This window comes from Candoia aspera, chromosome 2, assembly GCF_035149785.1.
Source record: "Candoia aspera isolate rCanAsp1 chromosome 2, rCanAsp1.hap2, whole genome shotgun sequence".
Taxonomy (NCBI): Eukaryota; Metazoa; Chordata; class Lepidosauria; order Squamata; family Boidae; genus Candoia; species Candoia aspera.
The window spans coordinates 119,189,589-119,206,608 of record NC_086154.1 but is presented as its reverse complement, the minus strand read 5'-3'; the positions used below and the strand labels follow the sequence as shown (position 1 = coordinate 119,206,608).

General features: G+C 40.6%; 1 protein-coding gene across 3 annotated transcripts in view; it reads right to left on the bottom strand.

Moving 5' to 3' along the window:
- SLC39A11 (solute carrier family 39 member 11) overlaps positions 1-17,020 on the bottom strand; it is a 386,037-nt gene that overhangs the window by 70,339 nt on the left and 298,678 nt on the right. For all 3 annotated transcript variants that reach the window (XM_063293436.1, XM_063293437.1, XM_063293438.1), the window contains one exon: positions 3,729-3,798. In XM_063293436.1, the coding sequence (XP_063149506.1) occupies positions 3,729-3,798 (70 nt within the window). The remainder of the gene's footprint in view (positions 1-3,728; positions 3,799-17,020) is intronic.

Genomic DNA, 17,020 nt, shown 5'->3' with positions numbered 1-17,020 from the left:
CCCCCAAAATGAGTAAGAAATGTATTATATAATGTGTACAGGCAGAACAAGATAGCCACAAAGAATATGGTCGAAGAGCACAAGGTAGGATTAAGACTAAAAGAAGCAGAGAAACTGCAAAGCAATTTTTGATAGAAATAAAAGATGTTTTGGCAGTGGGAAAAGAGAGCTGAACAAGGAGCCTGGAGGAGAATGAATGGAATTAAAAATAAATGTGATGAAATGATATGGGATAAAACTAAAGCGAGGGTATGCTGGAAGGAGTAATTTAGGTATTTGCATGGGAATGAGAGTGTTATGTTGAAGATTGTACATGAAATAAACACTACTGACTCACAGGCTTCAAACTGCGAGCTCATGGCCTGCTTGCAATCCTCCCAGTCATTTTGTGCAGCCTTTGCTTCACTCACACAGAAGCAAAGTCAGAAATAGGATAGCAGCTCTGATCCTCCCTTAGGCTGATAAGCAAGCATGCCTTACAGGCACCTCTGAACAGTACTCTCTGGTTCCAGGGTTGTTTCCTGCCTTGCCAGCTTTAACACTTGCATTATTTCCTCCTCTATACTCACTCTCCCCATCTCTTTTGGACCTGGAGGTGCCAGGAGCTTCTTCCCCTTCTGTTCTGACAATTCTAAAGTTGTCAAAGTGCTCCCCTTCACCTGTCTCTTCTACCTCCTCTTTTCACTGGCAAAAACATAAAGCACCTTCTGAACTCGTGCAATATGAGCATCCAGACTTTCATATAAATTAATTAAATTACCAAGTCATCTAAACATATAATCAAACATTTGTCCAGCATGTCATGAACAATGAGATTCATACATCACATGAAGATTGCAGAGGCGTTCATTTATCCATAGAACATTACCATATAGCCAAACTTTTTATCAAAGTTTTATCAAAGTATCAAAGTCAGTCGAATATTCTCTTTCATGAGAATCAGGCTCTAGGCCTCTCAGAGAATTAACCTGGTAAAATGTGTGCCTTCTGCAGTCATTCTAAAAGTTTGGAAATGAAAGGAAGAGGAGAGTGACTCCTATTGCTTACGAAGTTCAGGGACCTATACTTAGGGATCATGCCAAGAAAGACCTCTTAGCAAGGAAGGCTGGAGTACTGGTGATGAGGCATTTTGCAAGTTTTCATCAATGTATTCCTTTAGACAGATTAATTCAGTTTCAGACACGGAATCTTTGCTGGAATCTGGAATCTGAATCCCAAGAATCAGGTTTATAATAACCCAGTCACAGAATGAACACTGCGGCAAAACCTGAGCCTGCTCCTTTTCCAACACAACCACATACTCAGTACATTTGGCAGGCAAGGCAGGAAGGACCTTGTTGTAATGAGCAGGATAGAAGGCATCAGCCTTTTAGGCAATGAGTTCTGAATATGTTGGAATAAAAAGTAATTCTTTCCTAGTTCCAATAAATATGCAGATTGTGAGGCTGAGCCACAGCCATTCATAAACCTATCAGAAAATGGGGAAGCCAAATCAAATTGCAGGGACTCTTGATAGCTGTCAATGGTGATTAGGCCCTGAGCAGAGGAGGTAGCCATCAATAATCTCTACCCATACAGGGGTATCAATAGGATAAGTAATATTCTAATGTGTTGGAAACTTCTAAAAAGTTGCCCATGGTGCCAAAAATCTATTTAGGCCTATAAGAATATCGTAGGGCCAGTCTGGCCCTTAAGTGTAACAAAAATAGCTAAATATTGATGTGTGACATTGTATTCATTTATTTTATTTATTTATAAATTTATTCACCGTCCATCTCCCCCTCATGGGGGACTCTGGGAGGTTTACAATAAAATGCAGTTAAAACTTAAAACCATTTCAGTATAACAATACAATAAAATAAGAATATAGTAAAATCTAAGTGGCAAGAGATTTTAATCAGTCCATGAGTGTAGGACGCCCCTCAAAATCACTTAGGGCACTATTTCTGGGTTCCACTTAATTTCTGGACATCTCCACCTCTTTTTGAGGACTAGAGTTAGCCGTGAAGAAGGTATGTGGCAGCCATCAGGAAAACATGAATTTAGCCTGGAAAAAAAAGAAGGGGGTGAGGGAAGAAATTTCCTCCCCACTTGACTCTCAATGGTATAAGAGGGAGAAATTAGCAATAATCCTCTTTTTGTAATTAAAGGACTCAAGGCACGTAGGATTTTTTTTATTGAATATTAAACAATCTTAGTAAGATAAAGAATAGTTTCAACATGACTATGAATCTGGTTCTACATACTGCATATGTACTTCTCCAAGGTTTAAACTTTTTTTCCTTTCCTCTGCCTTTTTGGAATGGACTGGTTGAAATCTGCTTCTCAAGCTAGAGTCTGTTGGAGTGGGCAGCCATAACAAATTTAAATAATAACAACAATGCCCAGTTATTTGTGCCTGGGCAGTTCCAGTCCTCATAAAACCTTTCAATTCTGATTTAAAAGTACACTACATCTTCTCATCTCATCTTTATCATCAAAAGATAAAAAGATTTTTTTTTGGACAGAACAGCCTGACTATGTACGTAAGACACTATATTTAGTGAAATGGTAAAGCAAAGCAAGGTATGTCTCTGTGTAGACAATTTTTACATTTAAAGCTATGCTCTCTTGCAACAAGCAAGTGAACCCAGCTTTGTTGCACTGCTATCTTTTTTATTGATTATTTCAAGCTTAATTTTGCTCTGCCCAGTATTGAGGAAGCAAGAGCAGCTTTTCATGATAAATATTAGATGAAACCCTGAATGCCTAGAAGACACAGACAGATGGAGACCCTCAGTAATAAACATTCATAGCACAGCCTAGATTCACATAAAGGTGTTCCCTATTACTTTGGAGTAACTGAAGAGAGAAAAAGAATGGATTATTTGAGCAGTAGTACAGCCAGCGCTGCTATTCTTAACAGTTTTACCACCCACTCTTCTCCTATACTTTCCGTATCTTTAATGTCATTACTAGTAGTATCATCCATATTATGCTCAATAAGACATAAGAGGCAGTAGTATGTGAATTACCGCAACCTTCTAGTCTTTCAGATCCGGACTTCAGATATGCAATTACAGTGTGACGGCTGGTTTAACAAGGTGGAATTATCAGCTGCTGATTCCTGCATCTATTGGCTTAAGAAATTAGATTCCACATTAATCTAGCTGTTGAAAATAACAGGAGGGAGTGAACTTTTGTGCAAGAAAGTGAAGTCATAAAGTACAGGTTGACCTATTTGTGGGGGTTACATTCTAGCATACAGCCATGGATAATGAAGTTGCAGATAATGAGAACTTGAGGGTAGGAGAATTGGGGAGCTAGATTCTAGAACACCAGAAAATGACTGAAAAAAATAATCCAATATATAAGAAAAAAGCAGAAATAATGATACTGTTCTTCAGCCATTTCAGATCTTTCTTTCTCCCTATTTTATTCCAAACACAGAATTCAGAAATAAAGATTATGTATACTTGCATATTTTCCTGGGGAGGATGCAGGAAGAGGTTGGTGGAAAAAGGTCAGAATGCTGCAGATATTTGGAAACACTGGGAAATTGATGGGAGTGGAGGGCAGATATGTATTTCTGTATATGTGCAAAACAGCAGACAGATCAAAACCACACTCCAAAATCCATGTATATGTGAAACTATTTACCATTCTGGTATAGATCTATCAACCATGAAAATGAGAAACCACCGATAATGAAATCCCACCAGTATATGTCTTAAAACCATACAAATTACCTTGCACTTTCAAAAGTTGCAGATGGTGATTTCCCAACAGCACCAAATCCAACACCAACAGCCAAACCCTCTGAAACAGAGAAAGAAAGCAGTGGTTACTAATCCAACTGGCTTGGCAGACAGATTATCCTATACAAATCTTTGTTTTATATAAGTCTTGCAGAGTAACTACAGTTCTTACATGGTGTATAAGTCTACAATTTTCCACTATCCTGAGAATTATGACAGAAATTCTCTGGTATCTAGAAAATGCAATATTAGTTAAAATGGAAACTATTCAAAACAGAGTTTAATAATGGCATTAATGATGACTTTCAAAGGTTGCAGGTTGGAGCACAAAATTCATATGAGTTCAATTGTTCTCTTATTTCAAACCTACAACTTTTATAGTTCACACAAAGGCACAAGATTAGATTCTGGAATTACTATTGCAGGCCAGCATCACAATTATCATAACATAAACCATTAGATATTAATCTTAACAATCATGCTGTTTCCACAAAACAACAAATCCAGCATAAGATGATTCCTTTTATGGAACCAACCAGTTTAAAAGTTGGGGACAGATATTTAAAGCACCACAGTAATTGCAAAATGATAATATGGATGGAGAAGAAATATATGGCAGATGAAAACTACTCATCAGCATTCTACCTACTGCAGGACTCCACATGTAGGTAAGGGAGCAGATGGGATACTTGCCTCATAAGACACATGGCACAAATTATATTGGTGTAAAGTGTTATACTTTTGTCCAGATGGAACATGAAGCATGATATGTTATTCACCTTGAGAGAGGGCAATCTCTGCCTGCCTTTTATCAAGGTTATTAACCACCTGATAGCATCTCCCACAGAAGTGCACATGAACAAACTCCTTTCTGAAAGCGAGGATGTGGCGTTGGAAAATATTAAATAGGGCCAGTTGAAAACTAGCAGTGGAAAAGATCTGTTGTTTAAAGAAGAGGCTGCTGATGGTGTGGGTATGTGTAGGTGACATAGGAACAGAGAAGGTATAATCAGCAATCCAGCAGACCAAAAGCCTCAAAAGTTCCAGGCAAACCTGACCTGGGAAAGAAGAAGATTAGAAGGGAGGTAGTCTTGTTTTCCCAACTGTCGGTTCTGCAGAGTCCATTGAAAGTGTTGACTGGCTGCTGGAGCCAGAAACAGGAGGATCCAGCAAGCAGCCACACACAATCCATGAGGGGGCTGGAAAAGGAGGAGAAGGAAGATGAAAAGAGACGCCTATATTCACCCAGAGGAAAAGTCCCACCATAGTCCTTGAAGAAGAATGGAGGGCTGAGAAGTAGGAACGGCATTGCATCCACAGAAGAAGAGCAACCACTATCCCATTGTGAGAGTCAAGCTCTGTCCTGGTGCTTGAATGAACAAGCTGCGAGACAAGTAACTCTGGGAAAGAGGGAGGAGGTGAAGAGTCAAAGTAAGAAAAGTCTAAGAGCTAAGCTGTAAAACAATAAAAGAGATAGGAAAGTGTTAGCAGAGATAAATAATCAGGGGAGAGTAAGAACAGGAGGGATAAAGTTAAGAACTTAGGGTCTGGATGAAGAAAACTGCAGAACAGAAAAACCTTCAAAGTTAAAACTGAAATCTAACTAAAAGGAATTGTGTTAGAGTAAAACAGAAAAAATAACTAATATTTACAAATGCAAAGGGATAAGGTTTAAAAGTGACACAAATAGGAAATCACTGGCTGTAATACATCAGCATCCAGAGTATTTTGCATATAATTGTATAACAGTATACTTTCTGTAATAAAATCCTGATTTCTGCCTGGTTGCCATAATCCTTTATAAAAAAGAAACCCATGATACCATTGCACTACCATCGTCCCTGTTCACTGGCCATAATAGCTGGGACTGATGAGAATCCCACAATACCTGGAGGGCACAAGACTACACTCCAGCGTAAAGCTACCTTCTCTACTGCACAGATTGGTAGGACTAGGTAGCCCGACAGAACTGTATTTAAGATGGCTGCTCCACATCTGGAACGTCAAAGGAGAAAAACATAAGGCACGGTATTTTTCTTCAAGCATGTCCCACATAGGAAAATATAAACAGAATTCCTTATCGGAAAGAAGGTCAGTCTTTCCTGAAATCACTTTTGTCAGTATAACCATTTCTGCTTTGTCAACCTCACTGATGTGAAAATTAGAATTTTCTGCAGGAGATGAGTATTTGTGGTGAGCCAGATTTTACATTTTTAAAAAGTTATTATAGTAAAGAACTCAGCATGTTCTATTAAGACATTCTTCTGCCAGGTGTATTTTCAGCTCTGCAGGGGATAAATCAGAACTGCCTTAATTACAATTGTGGTATCTGTTAATAGGGAGAGAATAGAAAGCATTTCACCTTCAAACAGGTGCAGGAAATCAGTCAGTGTTTTGTGCTCACCAGAGATGAGTTTTGAAGCAACTCCTGCATAATTGGCTCATTCTCCTTAACTCAATTATGGAGGCTTCTATTTTTTTCTCTCAGTTATCTTCCCCCTCTCTCAAACAGTGACTGTTCAGAGAATAATTCTTATCTATATAACAAACTTCAAGGCATTTTTTAAAATAATAATAAAAATAAAAAAGACATATATTATCATTTACCTCATGCTCTAAATTGTTGCAGGGAGAAAAAAGAAACAGAAATTAAGCTAAAACTATAGTACTGATTACGATCTCTTGATGAAAGAATTCATCACACAATGAGACAATAGTGCAGCAATAACAAACTCCTTTGATTCCTTATTTCAAGAGAGAAATCTTGTATAAATGCCTCTTCCTGACTTTTAGATTTCAAAGTACCTATAGCACTCAATGAACAACAAGGCAGGAGTCTAGAAACTCTAGATAAAGATTCAGGGACACCAAAACAAAGAAGAGGAAACTGGTGAGAACTAGCATAGATTGGAAGAAATCTTTGGGAAGAATTCAAAATGTCTGGGCATTTTTCAGTTTCTGACCAAAAGAAATGTCATCATATGCCAAGATTAGCAAGTGACATAATTATTGCTATTTGAGATTGATATTCAAAAACTTGTTCTGTGTGAGTGAAGCCATGGACATTAAGACAAAATTGTATTTTTTCTGAATTTCCATTACAAAATCAAATTGAAATAATCTACTGGAAATATTGATACTTTCTACAAAAGCTTGCAGTGCTTTAATATTCTTAGCAAAAATTCAGTGTACTGCAAGGAAGCAACACTGATCTCTTAGGTCGAGGTGGGAAACTTGTGGCTCTCCAGGTGCTGCTGCATTGTCATTCTCAATACTCTTCACCACTAGCTATTTCACTGGGTCTGCTGGAAGGCAGTGAGCAGTAATACTTGGAGGATGGTAAGTTCTCAACTCTGTCTTGTAATCACACCTTTTTTCCCCCTAAAGAGAGGAAAATCAATGTATTTCCCCCTTGGAATGAATACAAGGAAAAACTTTTCAGTTCACACAGACAGGCAAAAACTCCAGCCAATTGCAAGACTGCTGCCCCAGCTTTTGGAAGCACATTTCACTAAGGATTAAAAACCATTTGAGTTTTGAAGAAAACATGTTTTCAATACATACAAAGTTTTTTGGAGAATGGCAAGAATATATAGTGTACCTAAAGCTTATCTCAAGAAATGTGTGAAGGTGTGAAAAAGCTGCACACTTCTATCTGCCTTCTGCTAATGATAAACATGCCATTTATTACACCAGTTAGTCTTATATTCAAAGTGAGAGAGAAAGGGCCCTAAGTGTGTACCTATTGCATGTATGTGGTTAGAATTTCTCCAGGTACGAGAGAATTCTGTGCCATTAGCCAGAGAACTATGCCCTTTAAAGAACAAAGTGTAAGCAAACCACATTGGAGAAAAAAGATGCTTCAGTTGCCCAAATACTGGTAGGAGCAAAGGAAGACAGTCTAGGCCATGGAAAAAACCAGGCCAATTATCTGATAGGAATTCCCAGGAGCAAACCTAGCAAGTAAAATACAAACTGCAGCTACCCACACAATATAAATTGTGTTCAGCGGATGGTACAGGGTAAGAGGATATGTTGGGCAAGAGCTGCATAAAGAAAATGGAAGTTCTCACATGTTACTAAGTGTGTTCCCAAAGTGTAAAGTCAATTAGGAATGGGCTGCAATGGCATATCATTCCGCTCATGAATACACAGAGTGCTGGAAGAGGTTAAGCTAATTATTGCTGCACAGAGTAATCTCCCCTTCTAATGACACACGGAAAGGAAAAGGCAAAGAATGGGGGAAAAATTATATGGGTGAGCCAGCTTGATGTCTTGCAATTAACCTCTCTAAGCAAGTATTTCTATGGGACCTACATAATAAGGAGAGTTCATATTTTAAGGAGCCACAATTGTTATCCCCCCAAGTCCTGCTGTGCTGCCTCACTGTGGCAAGGTTTGTAGGAAGTGTTCCTCGAAGGGATAAGCAAAGAACACCGGGAGTGTATGCCAAGGGTATATATTCCCAGCAGGGTCACCCAAGGCATGAAAGGCATCCCAGCTGCCCAGCTAAAGCAAGCAGGCACCTATACTGGGCAGCAGCGATACAGGAAGATGCTGGAAGCAGATGATCACATTAGTGTCAATGGGAAAGGCATCAGTTCATACTGTGTGGGAGAAGGCAATGGTAAACCACTCCTGTATTTTTACTAAGAAAACCACCTGGACAGAAAATATAAAATGATTGACAATATAGTGGCAGATAATGGGCCCCTCAGGTCGGATGGCACTCAACATGCTACTGAGGAACAGCTGAGGATCTTTTGGAGTAATAATGGTGTTTATGATGTGGCTAGATTAAAGCCTTCAAGATATCTAGTTGATGATGTTGCCATACAGGAAAAGAAAATCCAAAGCTGCAAAGATAGAATTATAGAAGGAACATGGAATGTAAGAAGCATGAACATGGGAAAGCTCAACACAGTGAAAGATGAAGTGAAACAACTACAAAGGATATCTAAGGAATCAGTGAATTGAGCTGGACTGGAATTGGATACTTTCAGTCAGAAGATCACACTGTGTACCACTCAGGACATGAAAAACAAAGATGGAATGGTGTTGCTTTTACAGTTAGGATCATCCAACACAGATTGGAGTCCTACATGGAAAAGAAGATGCCAGATGGTCAAGATGGTTTTAGTAAAGGCTGAGGAGTATGAGACATTACTGCTGATGCAGGCTGGATAATTAAGAAAGCCAAAGAATACCAAAAAGAAGTCAGTATGTGCTTCATTGAGTATAGAAAGGCCTTGGATTATGTCAATTATGTCAAACAATGGAATGTGCTTAAAAAATGGGAACCCCAGAACATTTCACTGTCCTCCTGAGAAACTTATATACAGGTCAGGAAGTCACAGTATGGACAGAACATGGCAAAATAGACTGGTTCCAGGTTGGCAAAGGAGTTAGATAAGGTTGTATACTCTCCTCTTATTCATTCAACCTATATGCTGAATTTAAAGAAGAAGGGTTAGAAGAAGATGAATGTGGTTTTAAAACTGGAGGATGAAATATCAATAACTTGCATTGTGCTGATGTCACTATTCTGAAAGCCAAAAATGCAAGCTCTAGTAATAAAAGTCAAGGAGCACAGTGAAAAAATGGGACTAAAATTAAATATGAAGAACACCAAATGACAACAGCTGCAACAACCAGCCTTAGAACTGAACGAATATATTGAAGTGGTAGATAGTATCAACCATCAGCAGTAAAGGAAAAAGCAGTTATGAAATACAATTAACAACATGGTAAAGTAGCCATGAAGGCCTTGGGAAACATATTCAGTTGCCATGAGGTTTCTGTGGTATCAAAATAGTGCAGGCAGTGGTATTTCCCATGACACTCTATGGAAGCACAAGTTGGACTTTGATGAAGCAGGACAGAAAGAGTATTGATACTTTTGAACACTGGAGTTGGAGAAGACTCTTGAGAATACTGTGGACAGCCAAGAAAACAAACAAACAGATCATCAAACGAATCAACCCAAAGTTCTCTCTTGAGGCACAAACGATCAGGATCAAATTATCTTACTTTGGACACATTATGCAAAGACCTAACTCTCTGGAGAAGGCTCTAATTCTGCAAAAAATAGAAGGAAAGAGAAGAGGACAATCAGCAGCAAGGTGGATGGACTCCATTATAGCAGTGATGGGTGTACCATTGGAAAACCTGAAGGACAGATTAGGGACAGATCATCATGGAGAAAATCTATCTATGTGATTGCTGTGAGTCAACACTGACTTGATGGCACATAATCGATCAATCAAAAACTGTAATCACACATCAAAATATATCACATAGCTACACCACTTAACTTGATAATCAGAGCAGTTCTTGAAAGTACTGCTTAGGTATCTAGGAACCTAGAAAGATGACAGCAGTCTCTTTCCAAATTAGCTGCTATAGCCATTGACCTCATTAAATTGAGTTTAATTCTCCAGGCATAAATTTTGAGAGGACTGCTATGAAAAGACTAAGATCTTGCTGGGAATTAATTAAAGCGCCTCATTCACCTTCACTTTCTGGATGACAGATAATAATGTTGACAAATCCCAGTTAATGTCAAACATCTTCCACTGTCATAAAATAAATATCTTTCTGTTATCTGGGTCCTGAGAGGTAGCTCAGTTGGAAAGCCTCCTGACTGGCCATAGGAAGGAAAACACAATACAATTGAAATAAAGCTTGCATTTAAGAGTTGTGAAAGTAGACATAATGAGAGCTGACTGCTGGCTCATTTCAGTTTCAAAAGTATTTGGTGATAATAGACATACACAGATAGACTCACATTTTCTCCTGAGCTTTATTCATCTATTTTAATTTAGTGGGAAAGGTGTTACAGAAAGAATGATTGCTCAAGCAGGAGGAAGATATGGAAAATAAATAATATTCTCCTCTAACTTTCCACTCATACTGAAATTCCCATCAGTCTTTCACATGCTGCAATTTCAAAATTTGATGCATATCATTATTTCTTCTTAGAGAAGCACTTATTTTTAAAGTGACACTTCAGGGCCAAGCTATCCACTATACAAAGTTCTATGTAACCTTTCCTCTCCCAAATTAGCATTTTTTTTTTAAAAATTACTGAATAGAAACCATCAAGGCTGCAGTCATGAACAGAGGAATGGTGGGTGGGAAAGGGATTCAATTGTTTCCATGCTACTTGCTTTTAAGCCTTAGAATTTTTCTCCAGTTTACCTGTTCCCTCTCTCCCCTTCCTTGCAGAAGTATGTATGTTTCAATTTTCTTTTTTCTTACTGGGGGGAATCTGGTTTGGGGGTAATGGTTTGCACAAAGGCATGGCTTTTCCAGCAGTTAAGTGACAGTCAAGCTTTCTAAATGCAAAGTGAGGGTAACCCTTTCTCACATGACATATGAAGATGAATGTTTACACAGAGAAGCCAATATAACATAACCAAGGAGTGTGGACAAGTCAAGCAAATGGAGAAGTATCAAAAATTCCAAAGAAATAAGAGATTATAAACCACTAATTTAGCATGCTAGCAGATAGTAGGACCTAACTGACATGGCTGATCTTTAAACAGTATCAGACCTCATCCACACTTGGATGGGAGCCTGTATCTCAGGGTTATAAACTAAACTGGAAGTTGGAAAAAAACCCTAGGTCCAATTATTTCTGTAATGTTGCCCAGAAGACTAGAAGTAGAGCTCACTTTTAGTAGATTTTACTCTTTTTACCTCCACCTCCACAAGCTTTGCTTGCATAATTAATAGAACCATAATATTGGTTGCAAACAATCCCATAGTCTCACTCACAATGGGCCACTTTCAATCACCTGCAGCAATCCTGTCCCATAATTTCCCTGGGAACACCAAGAATGCTTAATTAGAAATATTCTTTAGGCAAATACTACCAAACCCACACACAGCAACAATAAGTGTGTGTGTGTATGTGTGTGTACAGACAAACACACAGGTTGATTTTAAAAAGCACCACTTTCAGGACCTTTACAGTCAGGCAAAAGGTTTCTATGTAGGAAATACTCATTTCTGGTATAGTTCCCATAAAATTGTGCTGATTGTTATCCAGTGTACATTTAAACGCATAGAAATATTACATGCACTAGTTAATATGGTATCAATATGAGGACCACTAGATCTGGACTGCAAAAATATGGATAACCACTAAATGGCAGCAAATTAAATACATTAAACCAACTCTTCGTGCATTCAGTGCAAATGTCTGTAGAAAGCAAGCCTATATTGGTACAACCATATATATATATCCTAAATTCCATGTGAATCAGGAATCTGATAATGCACAATGAGGTTATAATTCATACAGAATATGGCTTCCCTTCTGAAGATACCACTAGAAGATCATTAGAAGGATATTCAGAGCTTCCCTATTTATTCATGAGATCTAGAAGAATGGTGAGGCACACACACACACACACACACACACACTTTGCAGCCAGTGTCTCTGATCTCCCCAAGCCAAGCTGGGAGCTCTGGTGGGGTTTTCTACCCTTCTTTATGTGATCATGAATCCTCCTTTACCCGTAAACATTCAAGTAGAAGCCCCTTTCAGGCCTTCATAGTTTGAGGGAATGTCAGAGGCTTGGGGCTCTCCAGCCCTTACTTCCACCAAGCTTCTGTCTCTCAAATCAGCAGGCTTAATTCTTGCACAGGACTAAAATTTTTGTACTACCCAAACAGCACCAAATATCAAGGCCTAGATGCTTAAGCAATGCTAACCCAGCCTTCCCAGCCAGCTTTCCACCATGTACATGGACTTTAATTCCGAAGAACATTTTCACTATGTGACTTCAGAGATCTGGCATTGGAGAGGAGATACACACTTTTAATGCACTGAAGCTAGCATATCTGCTTACAGTACCTGTGCACTGAAACTAATGAAATTGGAAACAGCAACACCTACGTACATTATCAGCCCATAAAATATTGAAATACGCTTTGTACGTGTAGCTTCATCATCCCGCTCTTCCATACTGAGCTGGAGCCATGTTTTGAAGGGAAGAAACTGCTTATCTAAAAGCAAGTATTCTATCTAGCTATTACTGTCACCCTGGCAAGAGAACAAAGGCATCTGCGGCTCACTGACTTGTTGCATCCTTTCTTATCTGCTCTAGCAACACAACAGTCAAGAGACTGTAAGTAAGAACATCCAAACAGACAAAAGGGCCCGGTGCTTAAGTGGAAGGAGGATCTAGTGCCTCCCTACCATGGCCATCCTATTGCTGTGACAGCAGGCTATGGGAAAAAATATTACTGTATGTGTTACTTCCGGTTAAGATGGCGGAGAGAGTGGGTGCTACAGAGCTGCTGTATTCTGTGTGTGTTTGGAGGGATGTGTTTGGGGTGGTGCTCACCTGTATGGAAGCTGCTTTTGGATTCCTCGGGCCAACTTGGATTTATTTGGGCCGGAGGACTGTGTTGGAAGACAACAGCATTTGCTGCCTTGCAGCGCTGGCCACCCTCACCCCCCCAATCACGTTTGCTGAGTCTGTGATCTTGGCGGCTTTTTAAAATTTGGCGGTGGCTTTTTTGGACTGGCTTGGCTGCTCTTGAGGGACCTGCTGCTTGGAGGACCTGTTTGGGCTGCTCTTTTGAGCTGTTTTTTGGAGGAGTGGGCTGAGGAGCAGGCTGAAGGACAGCCAAACTGGGGGATGAGTGCTTTTATCCTTTTGCTGCATCTGCTGTACTGACTGTGGTTTTGAACTTAGCAGTGCTGTGGAACCAGTCCTCCTTTTGCACCATCTGCCTTGTTGCTGGACCCTGGGGCTTTGGAGGTGCAGTCGGTGGCTGGGCAGGGCGGGTGGGGGGTGCAGTAGAGTGGCAGACCACTGTGGAACCCCTCCCCCATGGTGATCTTTTCGCCTTCCCTCCTGTAGCCCCAAGGAGGAAGCTGCGGCTTCCATCTAATGGTGAAGTGCCTGAGTGCTGGATTATGGGTCTCCCACTCTGGACTGAGTATTGACTCCTTCCTCTGGGTGAGAGCAAGAGGGCTAAGATGTAGGTCATGAAGTATGAACTGGGGTCATCTAGCAAGGGGTGGATTTGGTGGGGGGTGAATGGGAAGGAAGCCTTCTAACGGCTGGTGGGAGCAGCAGGGGAGGGGTGCCTTTGGATGCTAGTGTGTGTGAGTGAGTGTGACCGTGTCGATTCCTTCTTCTGGGTGAGAGCCAGAAGAGGAATTGACAGAGGGTGAATGTGAAAGGAGCCCTCTACCTGCTGGTGGGAGCAGCAGGGGAAGGGTGCCTGTGAATGCTAGTGTGTGAGAGAGTGTTGTAGTGAAGTGGGGAGGTGGTTGCTGGGTACCCTGATGGTGCTGAGAGCTGATGAAGCTGAAGTGCCTTGGGGTGCCCGGTTTCCCTTCCCAGGGATGGCTGGTGGAGATAGTGGGAAGTTCCCGGTCTTGGGAACTGAGGGGCCTGGATATGGGGATGGGGCTGCCATTGAGGGGATGGGGGCAGGCCAAGGTATAATGGTGGTGACGGGCATGGGGAGATATGGTAGGAGGTGGGGAGTGGGCCGTTCTCAGGGAACGCAGGGCCGTTGTTTTATACCAGTCTCAAGTTCCTTTGTCCCGATACCCTGTCAGCAGACCTTCAGAGGCCCTGGCTTTTGGCTGCTGCTTTTGAATGTCAGGTCAGTCTGTAATAAGGGCTCCCTCATTAATGATTTAATCATTGATAAGAGGGCCAGCCTGGGTCATCTGAGGTACCGCGTCTTCTCAGTTATATCTGCTCATCCCACCAGACCTGGCAGAGAAGGCCTGCTGTAGGTCCCGTCTGTCAGGGAATGTCATGAGTGCCGTTGAGCTGAAGACATCAGCACAACGGCACACATGACAATAACAAGGAAGCAGAGGAAGGGGCTCAAGATAAGCATAGCACGCAATACAACAGCCACAGACCCTAGCCGGAGGAAGCAGCCATCAGAACACAAAAGAGAAACAAGGAAAGACAAAGGCTAGGCGGATTGCGAGGCACACCCAAGCTGTTAGCACAAGCGCAACGGAGATCGCCCAGCTGACAGCAATCACCGGCTGAATGAGGAAACCGATGATGGGCGATCCTGGGGCACCAGCTGGGGCCTCGCAACCCTTCACCTACCGGCAAGACAACATGCAGGACAAAGGGGGGATGACGTGACCCAGGGTGAGGGGGCGCTGACCGGCGCGGGGTATTTAAACCCCGCACCGGCGCGCTCCCCTCTCAGCTTTTTTCGCAACTGACACTACGTACGAAATAAACCGGAACCTGCTCTCCTTGGAATCAGCGTCTGTGTTTTACTCTGCGGTAGGCAGTGCATGACAGGGAATTACACTTGGCAGGTCCTAGGAGATGGATCTTCTCTGCTGTGGCGCCTGCCTTACGGAATCTTCTCCTCCCAGAAGTGAGGTTATCTCCATCCCTTTTAACATTCTGCAGGTCCCTCAAAACCTGGCTATGCCTTCAGGCCTGGGGGTCCAGGGGATTGGGCAGATCTTGCCATGGTTTCCTTACCGCGGCTAACATCATCCTCTCGTTATTGTGTTTTTAATAGTTTTTAAAAATGTTTGTTTTTATATATTTATTGGTTTTTTGAGTTGTATGCCAACCAAAGTCACTGTTTTGTGAGATGGGCAGCCATACAAATTAGATAGATAGATAGATAGATAGATAGATAGATAGATAGATAGATAGATAGATAGATAGATAGATAGATAGATCGAACATATTCAGCACAATGTGGTTCTTTTGCCAGCGACTTTATGCCAAAGTGAGCAAATAGCAGAAATATTAACCAAACCATTTTTATATGCATTTCCCATGTCATAGGGAAGAAAGGACCAAAAGCCACTGGTAGAGGAAAACTAGTTTCTTTCATATTAATGAGAATTATTGCTATTCATCAGACAGAAGCTAATATCTAATGCATAAAAATTATAGATGTTCCCAGCTACTGCTTGCAGGCACCCTGCGGTAAATGGCATCTAACAAGATTCCCTTTATGACATTCTCTTATTCAGAATAGCTGTACCAAGAATGTCTCCATTTGGTGGCCAGTCATGGAAATAATAATAATAATAATAATAATAATAATAATAATAATAATAATAATAATAGTAATTTTACAGAATTCTTTAAAGAGACTGGAAAGCATTCCAGAATGAACTCTCTGGTATCACAGAGAAGATGGACTAGATATGACTATGTATTTTTAAAAAGGCATACAACGTTATATGGATACAAATCTCATGTATTGCATGTAAAAGTGATTCTCTTCATAACCTGATGGGGCAACTTACTAATAAACCTGTGCAGCCATTTTATGTCCCCTTCCCATGTTGTGGCACAGTGGGTGGCAGCATCTAGCTGACCTTGGCTGAACTCAAACGAACTGAGCAGGTTTGTAAGGGAGACCACTAGGATATCTCGGGATTATGGGCCATACTTGGGAATTTAAAGTCCTGGAAGAAAGCGATGGCAAATTGCTTCCATTCCAATTAAACTGGGGAGAGTCATTACTTTTACCTTACCTTGTATTTTCGGGCACAGTGTTGTATTATTTCTTTTCTACATTTATTTAAAGAAGCTAAATGCCACATCAGCATTGCTTAAATCACTGACTGAAGAATGGGGGTTTCCTGCTCTCCAACATCGCTTTCTAATAGGCTGTAATAATGCTTTAGTGTTAATTCTCCATAACACGCATGCCAAGGGCATGAGATATTCTAGTGATGTTACTCACGAGGGCCTCTGGGTTATGAGTTTAAAAGAACAACTTCAATGACTAGAACCAGTATTAAAGAACTGAACTTAAAACAAAGATGTAACTGAGCCCAGGAATAAGACTGAGATAATTTTTTAAATGTAGTGGAAATAACCTGAATACCTCATTTGCTACCACATAAACAAATGGGCATTCAAGTATTTCTATTTCTACTTCTGCTACTGTTGTGTTTTATTTGTTTGCTTCCTTAGAGGAAAACAAGCCAGCCAGCATAGATATTATCTATAAAGTCACTTCTCTGGAAGTGAGGTATTTAGGTACATAGTCACAACAAGCTTACAGGGACACACCACACAAAAGAGAGAAAAAAAGAGAAAGAAATCGATAAAGATTCACCAGTGAGATATTTCTCTTTCAGTCAGAGGATTAGTCAAAACAAATGGTTGTAGGAAGCCACTTTAGAAAAGTAATGTAGTGTCACATCCGAAAAATGAACTGAGGTGGCACTATGCAGTACAAGAATTGTAACTCAAGATTTCCTGACATTCAAAAATGGGAAAGGTCATTTCTTTTTTATA